Source organism: Salpingoeca rosetta (genome assembly GCF_000188695.1).
Source record: "Salpingoeca rosetta unplaced genomic scaffold supercont1.32, whole genome shotgun sequence".
In the NCBI taxonomy this organism is placed as follows: Eukaryota; class Choanoflagellata; order Craspedida; family Salpingoecidae; genus Salpingoeca; species Salpingoeca rosetta.
Genome location: NW_004754902.1, coordinates 730111 through 745110, shown reverse-complemented (window position 1 = coordinate 745110; position 15000 = coordinate 730111). Strand labels below are relative to the sequence as shown.

Here is a 15000-nt window from a genome sequence, read left to right as displayed (position 1 = left end):
CATCCCATGAATTCCACCGCAAATATTCCGCATAGCAGCACAAGTCTGCGCCAAACGCAGACTGAAATCAGTTCGCATTCGTCTATGACGACGACACGACACGCGGAAAGATGAACGGTGCCAAGGGCGAAGACGATGAGGCGCAAGTCGTCTCCTCGAACCACCAACCAGAACGCGCACCAGCAACCACACCACCACCGCAGCAGCAGCAGCAGCAGCAGCAGCAGCAGCAGAAGAGGAAAGGCAAGAGGAATATGAAGACGGCGACCAAGGAGCAAGGCGTGCTCGAGATTGACAGCGATCGCGGTGGTGAACATGGAGTTGCAGTGTCATCGTCGCCGGCGGCCGAGATTGTGAAGCGGCTGGAAACAGAGGGGCGTGATGCTCGCAATCTGGCCACGTGGTCGCTGCCAAATGATGCTGCGCTCGCATACAGCCACAGCCACGGCAGCAACGAGGAAGCAGGGACAGCGCATTCTGAGGACGCCTCGCTTGGTTCGCGTCGCCCTTCGTCACGTGAGCGCACCTCCACCCCAAAGCGGAACAAGAAGAAGCGCGGCAACATTCGGCTCGTGTCGACCCACGGCGACGTTGCCGCCGCTGTTGTCGCCGGTGACGCGGGCGTGTCAGCCCAGCGCGACACAGCCACCCCCGCCGCCGACTCGGAGAACAGCGACGCCGAGTTGCAAGGTGCGTGCATGTGCTTGTTTGCGGAATGACAGCAGTGTGGCTCTTTGTGTCGTGTGGTGTCGTTTCACGTGTGTCCTGTTACTTTGCTGGTTGCCACGAGACTGGAAATACAAGCCATAGTGCGTGCATCGACATGTACGACTCCCTGTATTGCCAATCTCACACGTGTCCATGCCAACAGAGCGCGTGGCAGCGAAGCGACAGGCCTTTTCCCGCTCCAACAAGTCCGTGTCGCGCACCTCCATCGCCACGGTCGATTCCGACGACCAAAGCGTCACATCCTTGACCGCTTCAACCACCACAAGCAAGGTGTGTGTGTGTGTGTGTGTGTGAAGGAGGAGGAGCTTGTGTTTATTTCACAACCGCTTGACGGCTTTGCTCAGTTAGCTTGTGCTGTGCACTCACGTCATCGCCGCTTCTTCCACCACCTCACCCAACATGGCTGTGGTCACGTGCAGGGCGGGTTGAAGGCGCGGTACTGGCGGTATTTGTTTGACAACCTCAACCGCGCGGTGGACGAGCTGTATCTCACGTGCGAAATGGACGAGAGCCAGATTGAGTGCGAAGAAGTCATCATGATCCTTACAAACGCAAAGGTGCTTTGGGTGTCAATTGGTGCGTGTGTGCATATGTGCATGCGTATGTGTGCGTGTGTGTTATATGTGCATTCGCACTTTGCTGATTGTTGATTGTTCGCGTGTTACATGACTCCATCAACGCACCACAACAACCATCCCCACCACCATCACAACCACCACTTCCAGCGCGACTTTGAGGCTCTGATCCGGAGGTTCCGGGTGCAGGCCTCCTTCGAGGACGCCCCGCCAGGCCTCGCCCCAGCCGTCGCATGGGAAATCAGAAAGGTACAATGATGTGTGTGTGTGTGTGTGTGTGTGTGTGTGTGTGTGTGTATGTATGTGTGTATGTGTGTGTGTGTGTGTACGTTGCAGTGTTTGCGTCATGCTGGAGTCGAGCACGTGCGTCATCCCCGAAGCAAACCGCGATTGTATTGTTGCTACTCACACGTCATCTCACGTGATTGTATTGTTGCGTGCGCGTGCTTGTGCGTGTGTGTTTTTGCCTTTTCCAGGTGACGCAGCCCACGCCCGTCGTCCCGCTTCCCCTTGACGGTTCGTCCATCCCAACTTGACATTCTTCGCAACAGCTTGCTTGCACACGCAAACACCCACGCAAACACACACATATGCGCACACACATATATGCGCGCGCAGACACACACACACACACGTGTGACCCCGTCTTGTGTGCGTGTTGTATGATTGTTGCAGGCTCTCGGTCGATGAACGATTCCCAGGACCGCACCCTCATGGAAGGTCGTGACGATGATGACACGGAATTGTGCACGTTGTGCAATGTTGTGTAGGTCTTCTGTATGCACATATTGCGCAAACACACACACACACACACACACACACACACACACAAACACTCACACACATGCACACCCACCCACACACACACACACACACTGCACATGTATGCGCTGCAGAGAGCCTGGCGCAGCTGCGAACACCGCCACGCCGCGCCAACGGGCGATTCGATGCGTTTTTAGTGGCTGGAGCCGACGCGACGCAGTCGTATTTGAATATGGCGGCAGCGTCAACCACAGCCAACAGCACAGGTGCACAGTACAACAACAATGACAACACTAACAACAATGACAACAACCACGACAACAAAGACAACCACGACAACAACGACGACTCGACACACACCCTCGCCACCGCTGCCGATGAAAGCCCCTCCCGCCTCAACAAGTCAGGTCAGTCGGTTGGCCACTGCTGGTGCTTATTGGTGCTGTGAAGACAAACACCGATGTCATTGTCCTCGTTATCCGCATGTTACCTTCACCCCGTCTTCTGATCCATTCCCGCTGTCAATTGCCCTCGTATTCACGTCCCCCCTCCTCGCCAGTGACGTCGCTGGACGACTCGTCGTACCTGTACGAGCTCGAGTCACGGGAGCCCGGCAGCGGAGCCATGCTACACCATCGCCTCAGCTCGCCCTCGCGCAAGAAGAGCGTCGACACCATCGAGAAGGAGCTGCGGGAGCGACAGCGGCGTGCGCAGATGAATCGGCGACAGCACCAGCAGCGGCTGACACGCAGGCTGCAGCAGCAGCACGACAAGGTGGTGAAGGTCCGTGGCCGTCGGGAGGAGCGGGAGGAGCAGCGGAAACAGGACATTGAGGAGCGTTTGTCGCGCGCAGAACGACTGCGGCAGTCGTACCTGGACGAGGTGCGGCGGCGCAACAGGGAGGAGGACATCAAGACGCGCGAGGTTGCGTTTATCCAGCGGCTGGAGGAGGACAGCAAGCGGCGGGCGGTGCTTGCACGCATCGAGCACGAGGAAGCACGATTGCAGCGGCGCATTCTTGAGCGCCGGCAGAAGATGGAGGAGAACGCACGGCGGCAGGCGGCGGTGCAGCAGCGCCGGGAAGAGATGGACAGCATGCGACGGGCGCGACTCAAGGAGAGGGATCGGGCGTGGAAGCAGCGCGTGGAGAGCATTGAACGCGACAAGCACCGGCGCTCGCTCAGCAGGTCAATGAGCAGGTCAGCCAGCCGCACCCGTGGCAGTACGGGTGGCGGTGGTGGTGGTTTGGACGGCAGCCGTAGTGGCCGGAGAACTATGGCAGCAATTGGCGACGATGATGATGATGGTGGTGATGATGATGATGATGGTGGTGATGATGATGTGGACATGATGGAGGAGGAGGAGGAGGAGGTGATCGAACACCGCCGTCACCACCGTCACCACGACGACGAAGACAAGGATGGTGGTGACCACATGAGACGGCGCCACCCGAATCACCTGTCGACCATCAGTACCAACAACAGCAGCGGCAAGAAGAGTAACAAGAAGGGCAACAAGAAGAACGGGAGCAACAGGACCAACGCGACCGCTGCCACCACTACGGTCCTGTCCTCATCTGCGCCATCGCTGCGGGTTCGGCCAAAATCGGCCTCATATGCCGCCCGCGCTGCCACCACCCGCACACACGCACACGGCGCACCATCGTCGTCATCGACAGCGGCAGCAGCAGCCAGAGCACCAGCAGCGGCTGGGGATGGTGCTGGTGAAGTGGTGCGGCGGCAGCAGCGACCACGCACATCCGCCGGTATCGTGCGCACGACAACCAAGCAGCAGCAGCAGCAGCAGCAGGAGGAGGAGGAGGAGGGCCGATACGGGGATGGCAGTCGTGGTGGTGCTGTGGAGGCGGAGTACGCGGGATGTGTGAAGAAGAACAGCAACGGGACCAGCGCCAGCAAGCGGAGGACGAAAAACAAACAGCAGCAGAAGCGAAAGCACAAGACAAAGAAGCAGCAGCAGCATCAGAACCACCATGGAACATCTGAGGTGATGGTGGTGCGTGGTGACGACAGTGTGGTGAGCGAGGTGCTGGCGCTGGGTCATGACAGCAGCGGCATCAGTGACAGCGGTCGAGACAAAGACAAGCGCGCTTGGGATGAGGGTGGTGATGGTGGTGGTGGTGCCAACGACGATGGTGATGGTGATGCTGGGGGAGGGTGGCAGCAGCCGTCGCGCAGGCGCCGGTGTCGGGTGCGGTATGTGACGGACAGCGACGTCATTGCCGACTCACAGCTCGATGATGACGATGACGATGGTCATGGTGACGATGGTCATGGGGATGGTGATGGTGATGGTGATGCGGATGAGAGTGCACAGCATGCTGGCCAGGACTCCACCGACAGCAAACACCACCAGCAGCAACAGCAGCAGCGACAGCGGGAAAACCAAGCGGGCGATGGTGGCGACGATGACAAGCAAGCGGACAAGCGGGGCCCGCAGCACCACAAGCACGGGAGCAAGAAGAAGAAGCAAAAGCAGAAGCAGAAGCAGCAACAGAAGCAGCAACAGAAGCAGCAGCGTGATGTCGACAGCAGCAGGGCTGAGAACACAACCCCAGCCAAGCAGCAATCGCCTCACGACGTGGCAGAAGCAAGCAGGTGCAGACGTGTGTGTGTGTGCGCGCGAGTGTGTGTGTGTCTGTGTGTGCGTGTGCGTGTGTGCGTGTCTGTGGTGTGCTGTGGTGGTGTTGTGTATTCGCTGTTGTCACGCCTTGAAGGGAATTGGGTTCTTCCTCGTCATTATGTTCACGCGCTGTTGTTTGCTGCCATCGTCGTTGCGTGCAACAGACAAGCCCTGATGGAGCGTCATCGAGATGCCATCAAGCAGCGGCTGGCCCTCCACCCGTCCCCATCATCGCCATCATCGCCATCATCGCGGTCGTCTTGCCCACGTGCTGCGGGCGGTGGTTGCAGAGGCGACGAGCGACAAGAAGGAGGTGGGCATGCTCTAATTTCCCGTCTTGCTGTTTGCTGTTCAACCACACACACACACACACACACACACACACACACACACACACACACACACACACACACACACACACACACACACACACACACACACACACACACACACACACACACACACACACACCATTCAGCCATCATCCATCCGCTCATCTCCACCCCACGCCTCCCCTCCCCTGCACTCGACAACACGCCACCAGACTGTGGTTGCGAGCGTGGAGCACGCGGTGCAGCAGCTGCACCTGCTGGCGCACGAGGGAGCGGGCCCAACAGCGGCGTCACAACCGCAGGACGTGGCTGCACTCGTGCACATGTGCACCACCGCCCTCGCTGTTGGTGTCGCCCACCAGGAAGACGTCACAATCACCGCCCTCAGCACCATCGCGTCCATGTGCGCCGACACGTGGGCACATTGCCTGCAGGCAACCGCGTCCCCCTCATCCGCGTCGACTGCGTCAGCACCATCCTCGTCCACAGCACCAGGGCAGCCGGTGCTGAAGAACGAGGTGCGTCCAGCGCACACAGCAGCGCCATCCACGTCGGACGAACAGCGGGCGGCGGAGTGCGCTCTCGCAGTGTGCAACAGCAGCAGCAGCGATGGTGGTGTTGGTGGCGTCGTTGCGTTGGCGGACACGCTGGTGGCTGCCTTGGCACGGCGAAGGGTTCGGGGAGAGGGACAACAAGCAGATGCCAACAACACGGGCAAGAAGAAGAAGCAGAACAATGGTGACAAAACCAAGCAGCAGCAGCACCAACAGCATCAACAGCATCATCATCAGCAGCAGCGGAAGGGTGGCAAGCGGCGGCACATGTACAAGAAAGGAGGCCACAACAAACAACAACAACAGCAGCAGCAGCAGCAGCAGGAAGGAGGGCCGCGTCCACTGCGGGCGGAAGCGGTGACGCGTGATGGTGATCCAGACCTCGTCATCATCTCAGCGTGCTCGTCTCTCCTCTCCTCCATCATCGAGGGCCTGGCATGTGCAGTGCACACCGCTCAACCCCAACATGGCAATCGTGGCGATGACGATGGGACACGCGAGCGTGTGGGTGCGGTGTCAGCGCCACGGCGGCCGCCACCTGCGTGCTTGTTGGCCAACCTGTGCTCGCTGCTGCTGAGCTGCGATCTGATGCGCGCGAGCGCAGGATGGGTGTCGCGCCTCCGCCATCCCATCTCCACCGATGTGCTGCTGGCCCTGTCCGCCCTCACCCGCCTCACAGCAGCACTCCTCAGGTTAGTGGATGCAATGGGCTTGTAGGAAGGGAACGGGGAGGAGAAGGGGAGAAGGAGAGAAGAGGGGAAAGGGGTGAAGAAGAGGGTAAGAGAAGGACGTCGACGGACCAGTGTTGTTGCTTTGTACGTCTTTGTCCACGTGTTGACAGCTGCCAAAGTACACCACTCCGATTTCTAACCGCTCAAACGCCCCCCGTCCGTGGTCCGTTTTTGATTTTCAGGCACTCCACCGAGCCATCCACTGCTGCCAGTGGCAATGGCAGTGGTGACGGCGACGGTGTGGGTGTGGATGAGATGTCTGCGTGTCGACTGTATGTTGAGTCGGGCTGTGCCGGCCACTTTGCGCTCCTTGCCGTGTGCACTCCGCCCCTCACATCTCCGCGCAAACACAGCACACGACAGGTGTGTGTGTGTGTGTGTGTGTGTGTGTGTGTGTGTGTGTGTGCGTGCGTGAGTGTGTGTGTGTGTGTGATTTTCTTTCTTTTGTGTGAGGGTGTGTTTGCCTTTCTTTCTTTTGTGTGCGCGCGGTTCTAGCAATGTGTGCGTGTGGGTCATTCCCTTGCGGTTTCGCCATCTTATCCTTGCATGGTTTTGTCGCTGAATGCATGCCATTGCACCAATTTCGCCCCCAGCCGCCGCCACCGCCACAGCACCAGGCGCCATCCCAAGCCCTCTTCCTGCTGCTAGGTGAACACCTGTCATCAACACATGCGCTGGTGGTTCCGTGTTTTGTTTCACTCTGTCTGATATTGCTCGCACGCGAACGTGTGCACACGTTTGCTCTGTCGTACTCACACATGCGTGCACACACGCACGCACACACACACACACACACACACATGCACACACACGTACATGCACATGCACACATGTCAGCGCGCCATGTGCTGGGCGGACTCAATGCACTGGCCAGAAGCAATGGCGATGTATTTCTGGTGCGACCACAGCATGGCATACACCACACGACACGTTGCATATGCCCGCGCGTTGCTGCACATGCCCGTTCTGCTCGTTGAATCAATGAAGCACAACTGATATACTGTCTTTTGCACCCAATCCTGTGTGTTCTGACCACCACCGCCACCATCACAACAGGCTGTTACGGCGGAGGTTGATGCCTGGGCCGCCCTCGTGCACACGCTCGCTCACGTACTCAGGTGCGCTGTTGCATGAACATGTGCATGTATGTATGTATGTATGTATGTATGTATGTATGTATGTATGTATGTATGTATGTATGTATGTATGTATGTATGTATGTATGTATGTATGTATGTATGTATGTATGTATGTATGTATGCATGTGTGCATGTATGTGTGTGAGTGAGTCAGTGAGGAGAGAGGAAGCAACGGTGATTCGTCATTCATATGCACTTGACACCTGACACACACACACACACACACACACACACACACATTTCCACACACACACACTCACACATACACACATACACACATACACACACACACAGGGAGAGCCAATCAACAACGCACCACGACGATGTGGTGGTTGAGGCGCTTGATTGCATTGCGCAGTTGTGTTTCTTGTCGCCGTCCAACCAGGACCGCATGGTTGGACTCGGCGCCACCGCCATGCTGCCCCTCATCTGCAGCCTCCCCATCCGCTTCTTCACCGCGCACAACCACGCAACGTCAGCGCTCAGTTCTGCACGTGTGCACATGTGTGTGTGCATGTGTGCATGTGTGCATGTATCTGCGGTCTTGTGTTTGTGATGTGTTGAGCCTCTGTGACCATGTGCCACAACCTCACAAATCCATGCATGTCTTGTTCTTCTCCCCCGTCCCCCAACACACACGCACGCACACTCTGCCGCGACGACCATGACCATGATCAGCAATGCCATGTTCCGAGCGCTGGTTGCGGTGTGCGTGGACAACGAGGCGGCGACGCGTGCGCTAACGTTTGAGATGGCGCCAGACCTCTTGGTCGAGCACTTCATGCAACACGGCGACCACAGCGACAATGACGTTGGCGGTACGTGCGTGAACGTGTGGCTGGTGCATAAGGCGTTTGCTTGTTGGACCTTGCTTGACCTACTTCCTTGCCTCACCCTTTTATGTTGCTTGCCACACTTGTCTCGTTAGACGCTCGGTATCGTCTCACGTCGGAGCAGCGCGACCGCGCACTCGCCCACTTCTCGCAGTGGACGACGTAGCATGTGCTCTGTGTGATGCTTATTCTCCGCATGCACGCACACACGCACACACACACGCACCCAACACACACGCCAACCCCAACACGCAAAGATGCCTCGGAAACATGATTAAAGATATTCGCAATATTTCTGCGTTGGGGGAAAACGGAAAGGACGAGGAGTGAAAGGCGTTGCTGTGTTGTTTGGCGTGTTGCTTCGCTGTGCCTGCCATTTGCGTGCGATTGGGGCGTTGGGTTGTGGTCTGCGGCGGTGTCTGCCACCAAGCAAGCAAGCAAGCAAGGTCTCTCGTCGTGTTCCCCACCTCCTCTTCCACTTCCTCCCGCCACTCCTCACTCTTTCGTTCTCGCGGGGAGCAGACTGAGGAGCTGTAACCCAGACCGCGTGGCAGCACTGAGTGAGTTGCCCTTCTGTTCTCTCGCACGCGCGTTGTTTGTGTGATTGAGTGTGTTGCTTCCACCTTGTTGCTGTTGCACCACCCAAGACAACGACAAATGCGTTTGTATGTGTGTGTGTGTGTGTACGACTTGTGTGTGTGTGTGTGTGTGTGCGTGAACGACTTGTGTGTGTGTGTGTGTGTGTGTGTGTGTGTGCACGACTTGTGCGTGTGTGTGTGCGTAAGTTTGTGTTCAGGACGTGTGGGCATTGCCCTCTGTCTGCTCGCTTGCGTTGTTTGCTGCCCTGCACTGTCTTCACGTATGTACACACGCACACGTATTCGCATGTCTTCTCCTTAGTCCATGAGTCCTTCGCAGCTCAAACCCGTGTTCACGTCCACCCCGTGTCTCCTTTGCACCCGCGTCTACACCTCAACACAACTGCAAGGCAGTCGTTTGTTTGTTGTGCACGCGAACCCGCTGCTCAACCACGGCACACACACACACACACACACACACACACACACACACACACACACACACACACCGTTGCACCAGCGCAATGAGTGAAGGGACGGTCAGCGCCTTGCTGGAGGCGTCCGCGTGGCAGTCCCAGCTCTCCACCACAGGCGCGAGCCAGACAACCGCGCACCCTGCACATCACGCGAGACCACAGGATGCCTCCCTCAACAGCTTTGTTGCCACGGAGCGGCGCTTGCTCTCACAACCTCCCCAAGACAGCCCGCGCACGCCACACACACAGACAGGTGGTGGTGGTGGTGGAGGTGGTGGTGATGTTAGTGGTGAGGATGGTAACCACCGCCAGCACCTGCCCAAACACCGTCCACACCTCTACCACCATGACGGCCACAGCGCACTCTTTCGCGACGTTGTGATGGGCAACCACGACAGGGAACAACAACCGCCACCTGAAACAACTACACACCGGCACGGCGTGCACGATGTCCCTCACGTTGGTGGCACTGCACCTCGCATCAACAGCAACAGCACCAGCAACAGCAACAGCAACGCCGTTGGTGACGGAGCACTATCAAGCACACGCATGGACAGGCGCCACGACGACCACCACGACCACCACCACGGTCAAAGCCGGAATGGCATCAACGCGAACGACACACACGGCACAACCACGCTATCGTTGGCGGAGTGGCACATGTCCCAGGTGAGCGACATTGCGGCAGAGTCCCCGCCACCGTTGCCGTCGTTCAGCACGCCGAGCAGCAGCCTGGCGACGAGCCAACAGGCCACGCCACCACCAACATCGGCACACATGACAGCAGCAGGTGAAGGTCGTCACCACGCAATCACGCACAGCGCGAGTGGGCTGAGAGAGGGGCGCACATATGCCAGCCATGACGGCGAGCACCAGCAACAGCACCAACATGCACACGCGCCTGCACCAGAACCACCGCTGCCATCTGTGGGCGGGTCTTCCGCAGCAAACGCAGCACGTGCGATGATGCCAGCAGGGGCGACCACAGGTGGGTCTCGGTTGCCGCGCCCCGCATCCACCGACAACGTCACGTCAATGCAGCCGCTCTCGGGCACCAGTGGAGGAGAGGTGGGTGCCGGGACGGGCAGTGCGTGGCTGCCAACGCATCGACCACACGCGATGGCGAGAGATGGCGATGGTCGTGGACGTGATGACAGGCAGGCTGGAGTGGCAGCGTCACAACGCGAACAACGCGGGCGTGGCTGGCACGAGCAAACACACCAGCGTCTGCAGTCACAACAGGGACCGGGTCAGCCACCCCACGACCACATGCGCGACCGAGGACAGCACCACGGCGACGGGGATGACGAGGAGCAAGGTGCCGGTCACCAACAACAACAACAACAACAACAACAACAACAACAACAACAACAACAACAACAACAACAACAACAACAACAACAACAACAACAACAGCGTGCCGACATGGCGATGATGATGCTGCTTGGACGTGACGAGCTGTCCATGATCCCGCGATCGGCGCCATCGTCGTCCTCTGTGTGTGAGAGCGCGGTGTCGACCGATGCAGAGAGTGTTGGCTTCACCACCCGGAATCGTGGCGGTGACAATGGCGGTGACAATGGCGGTGATGGTGCTCGTGATGATGCGAAGCAGAACCACCCCACCACAGCCACCACAGGCAACCACAATGAAAACACCCACACCCACACCAACACTGACACCAACACTCACACAAGCAGTAGCGGTAGAGCACATGGCAATGACGCCAGCACAGCTGCGAGTGCGAGCAGGGTGCTGCGGCTGTTGAAGACATCATCGGGTGTTGAAGCACCAGCGGCAACAGACTCCCTGCCCGTGCTCGGGGTCAACGGACACACGCGCCCAAACAGCCGCGATGGTGACGAAGATGATGATGGCGGTGATGGTGATGGCTTTGACGATGGCACTGGTGTCGATGCGCGCGACCGCCGCCGCACGTGGAGCCGTCATCCAACGGCGCAGAAACACCGATCCGAGGAACCAAAACCCGCGCAGGGGTGCGTTGTGATGGTGGTCGTGGTGGTATTCGTCCATTGTACTCTGGGTCGTTCTTGTCAGTCGCACATCTGATGCATGCATGCATGCATGCATGTGGCATGTGCTTGGCAGTCCACGCACGTGCCTGCCTCTTGTTGCTGTTGTTGTTGTTGTTGTTGTTGTTGTTGTCGTTGTTGTTGTGGTTGTTGTTGTTGTTGTTGTCGTTGTTGTTGTTGTTGTTGTTATTGTTTTTGTTGTTGTTGTTGTTGTTGTTGTTGTTGTTGTTGTCGTCGTTGTTGTTGTTGTTGTTGTTGTTGTTGTTGTTATTGTTTTTGTTGTTGTTGCTGTTGTTGTTTTTGTTGTTGTTGCTGTTGTTGTTGTTGTTGTTGTTGTTGTTGTGGTGGTGGTTGTTGTTGTTGTTGTTGTTGTTGTTGTTGTTGTTGTTGTTGTTGTTGTTGTTGTTGTTGTTGTTCGGCCATTATTAGCACTTCCTCTGCTTCCCAAGCACCCCTTCACCGCTCACCTTCATTTACCACCACCACCATCATCGCCACCACCATCATCACCATCATCGCCCTCCAGGTGGGCGTCGCGCCGCGCTGCGAGTGATCCGCAGATGCTGGAGCGCTCCCCGAAGAAGAAATTGAAGCGCAAGAAGACCGGATGGGACCGCGTCAAGAGTTTGCGCAGTCTCAGCTCCTGTCTCGGTGTCCTCATCTTCAAGGACAACCCCGTGATCAGGTGATGCGGGCGGGGGAGGCGCACTGTGATGTGTACATACGTGTGTGTGTGTGTGTGTGTGTGTGTGTGTGTGTGTGTGTGTGTGTGTGCGTGCGTGTGTTGTGTGTGTTGTGTGTGTGTGTGTTTGTGATGTGCTCGTCGCCTCTTGCGCGTGCGTGCATGCAAGCATCAGCTGCGCGAAAATTCCACTCCATGCGTTGATCTCACTTTTGCCTGCATGCACGGCATTCCCTTCAGTTTCGTGTCGCGCCAACTGCACAAGTACCTCCTCAACGTCGAAGACGAAATCGAGGTGCGCTTCCCGTGTTCGTTTGTCACGTGTGTGTATGTGTGTGTGTGTGTGCGTGTGTGTGTGTGTGTGCGTGTGCGTGTGCGTGTGTGTGCGATGATGATGATCATGCATGCCCTTCCATCGACCTTCTCCCTGTTCCTCTCGTATTGCCCGGGTTAACCTCTCACCTTTCAAACCCTGCACCACCACCACCACCACCACCACCACCACCACCACCACGACAATCATGATGATCGCGATCGCGCCTGTCCAGGAGGCGACGGGTACGACAAAACTTGGCGCAGTGCTGTTTGCAGACGCATCAGGATTCACTGCAATGACACAGCGCCTCGCAAAGAAGGTGTGTTCGTGTGTGTGTGCGTGTGTGTGTGTGTGTGTTAGTGTGTGTGTGTGCGCGTGTGTGTGTTAGTGTGTGTGTGTGTGCGTGTGTGTATGTGCGTCTGTGTGTGTGTGTGTGTGTGTGCAACGCGTTATTTATTTTGCGTGCCAGCGTCGTGTTCTCACTGCCACTGCCATCATGGTTACCCGCCAGCCGAACGGGGCCGAGGAGCTGAGCCGCATCATCAACAACTTCTTCTCGCGTCTCCTCAAGGTCGTCGATGCGTTCGGCGGCGACGTCGTCAAGGTGCGTGCGTGTGCATAAGTGTGTGCGTGCATGTTTCTGTCTTGCGGTTGCAATGATGTGTATGGCTGCTCAAAACAGCTTTATTTTGTTGCGCTGTTCTTTGTCGTGTCTTCCTCACCACCACCATCACCACCACCATGATATCTGCCCCCCTCCCCTCTGTTGTGCACGTGTGTGCAGTTCTCTGGCGATGCGCTGTCGATCGTGTGGTTCGTGGACGAGGAGGAGAGTGCCCGCACAGAGGGTTACGTCGCCCCCTCGCTCGCCGTCGCAACAATGCGCGCATGCGCCTGCGCACACGAACTCCATCAGGTCCTCGCCTCTTGTGTGTGTGTGTGTGTGTGTGTGTGTGTGTGTGTGTGTGTGTGTGTGTGTGTGTGTGTGTGTGTGTGTGTGTGTGTGCGTCGGGTGTTCACGAATCGAGGCATCTGCGTCTTCACCCTTCCCCACATCCCTTCTCACACTTCCAAATCATCACCACCACCATCACCACCTCCTCCTCCCCCCTTCGCCTCCCAAACGAGCAGAAGCTCGACCAGTACCTGGCGATCAAGGCGACGGCAACCGAGCCAGGTGTGCGGTTGCGGCTGCACATGGGCATCGGCGCGGGCCGGCTCACGTCCGTCCACGTCGGTGGCATCTTCAAGGTAGGCTCGCTCGTGATGGTCCGTGCCGATGGGTGATGGATTACAGTGGTCGTGTTGGTGGTGGTGGTGGTGTTGTTGGTGGTGGTGGTGGTGGGTGATTGGGAGAGCGAAGGGACATGTCATGCTTACATGAAACGTCCTTTCATGTTGCAATGGTGCGTTCACCTCCACTGACCGACCGTACACCTCATCCCATCTCATCGTCCCACCACCACCACCACCACCACCACCACCTCCTCCTCCCACCTACCCTCCCGACCCTCGTCAGCGCTGGGAGTACATCTTGGCTGGTCCGCCCATGACTCAGATTGCCATTGCGGAACCGCTCGCAAAACCGGGCGAGACAGTCATCTCTCCAGAGGCCGCAGAAATTGCCGGAAAAATCATCCAGGTACGTGTTAGCGCGTTGTGTCGTTGTTTTGGTTGTTTTGTGGTTGCGTTTGTGAGTGATGCTTGATGTAATTGGTGGTGGTGCACTTTTCTGTTATCTGCCTGTTGTCGAACACCCCCCCCCACACACACACACGCGCACGCGCGCACATTCACAAATCACACAATCACTTCCCCCCCCATCGCGACCTCAGGGCAAGACGACGATTGGCGCCCTCGCTGACCGCGGGGAGCGTGAGCCGCCAAAGGACCCTGCCCACCGCGCATTTATCCGCATCGACGCCGTGCGCCACATTGACATTCCAAAGGACTACTCCTATCGCCTCCCCGTCAACGAGCAAGTCAATAGACTCATGCGCAGGTCAGCACAGCATGGTGCATGGGTGCGATGGAGTGTTTGACACGTGTTCATGTTATGTGTGTGTCTTGTGTGCGTGCGTATGTGTGTGCGTATCTTGTGTGTCTGTGCGTGCATCTGTGTGCATCTGTGTGCGTGTGCGTGAGTGTACATCTGTGTGTGTGCGTGTGCGTGAGTGTACATAGTATGTGCTTGTTTTCTCCCCTTCTCCAAACGGCTTATATCTCAACCTCCCGCCCCCACCACCTCCTCCCTCTCCTCGGCCTTCAGGTACATCCCGAAAGCGGTGCTGCAGTGTCTGGACGAGAACCAGCCGCCGCAGTCTGAGATGCGCAATGTGTCTGTCATCTTCGTCAACATCCACGGGCTGAAGCTCGAGGTGCCCGCTCCGTCCGGCGACGCCACTGCGCCGAGCCACGACCACCTCGTCAGCAAGGTCGCACAACATGCCGCGGTGATGGGGAAGCGAAGACCGGGGTTGGGCAACAGTACGAGTGGGGGGAGGGAGAGGGGCCACTTGCTTGCTTGCGCTTGTTTGTGTGTGTGTGTGTGTGTGTGTGTGTGTGTGTGTGTGTGTGTGTGTGTGTGTGTGTGTGTGTGTGTGTGTGTGTGTGTGTGTGT

General features: G+C 57.5%; 3 protein-coding genes across 3 annotated transcripts in view; all 3 read left to right on the top strand.

Moving 5' to 3' along the window:
• Nucleotides 1–82: 82 nt before the first annotated feature.
• Nucleotides 83–8461, top strand: PTSG_10116 (uncharacterized protein; the record flags this gene model as incomplete). Its single annotated transcript, XM_004988973.1, has 17 exons — nucleotides 83–690; nucleotides 872–999; nucleotides 1149–1286; nucleotides 1455–1553; nucleotides 1781–1820; nucleotides 1980–2024; nucleotides 2201–2473; nucleotides 2626–4681; nucleotides 4871–5048; nucleotides 5251–6284; nucleotides 6506–6686; nucleotides 6917–6971; nucleotides 7161–7219; nucleotides 7380–7441; nucleotides 7757–7936; nucleotides 8141–8280; nucleotides 8391–8461. Exons 1-17 carry the CDS (start codon nucleotides 111–113, stop codon nucleotides 8459–8461), a joined length of 5319 nt encoding a protein of 1772 aa, XP_004989030.1. The 5' UTR covers nucleotides 83–110.
• Nucleotides 8462–9898: 1437 nt separating this feature from the next.
• On the top strand, nucleotides 9899–10143 carry PTSG_12996 (uncharacterized protein; the record flags this gene model as incomplete). Its single annotated transcript, XM_004988972.1, has 2 exons — nucleotides 9899–10018; nucleotides 10066–10143. The coding sequence occupies 2 exons, from the start codon at nucleotides 9899–9901 to the stop codon at nucleotides 10141–10143; spliced, it is 198 nt and encodes a 65-aa protein (XP_004989029.1).
• Nucleotides 10144–10687: 544 nt separating this feature from the next.
• The window catches only part of PTSG_10115 (uncharacterized protein), a gene marked incomplete at its 3' end in the record, with an annotated part of 11471 nt that continues 7158 nt past the window's right edge, over nucleotides 10688–15000 (top strand). The window contains exons 1-10 of the mRNA XM_004988971.1: nucleotides 10688–11346; nucleotides 11909–12067; nucleotides 12305–12359; nucleotides 12613–12699; nucleotides 12892–12984; nucleotides 13165–13296; nucleotides 13512–13631; nucleotides 13900–14022; nucleotides 14216–14382; nucleotides 14650–14815. Coding sequence (XP_004989028.1) covers nucleotides 10775–11346; nucleotides 11909–12067; nucleotides 12305–12359; nucleotides 12613–12699; nucleotides 12892–12984; nucleotides 13165–13296; nucleotides 13512–13631; nucleotides 13900–14022; nucleotides 14216–14382; nucleotides 14650–14815 — 1674 coding nt within the window. The 5' untranslated portion in view covers nucleotides 10688–10774. The remainder of the gene's footprint in view (nucleotides 11347–11908; nucleotides 12068–12304; nucleotides 12360–12612; nucleotides 12700–12891; nucleotides 12985–13164; nucleotides 13297–13511; nucleotides 13632–13899; nucleotides 14023–14215; nucleotides 14383–14649; nucleotides 14816–15000) is intronic.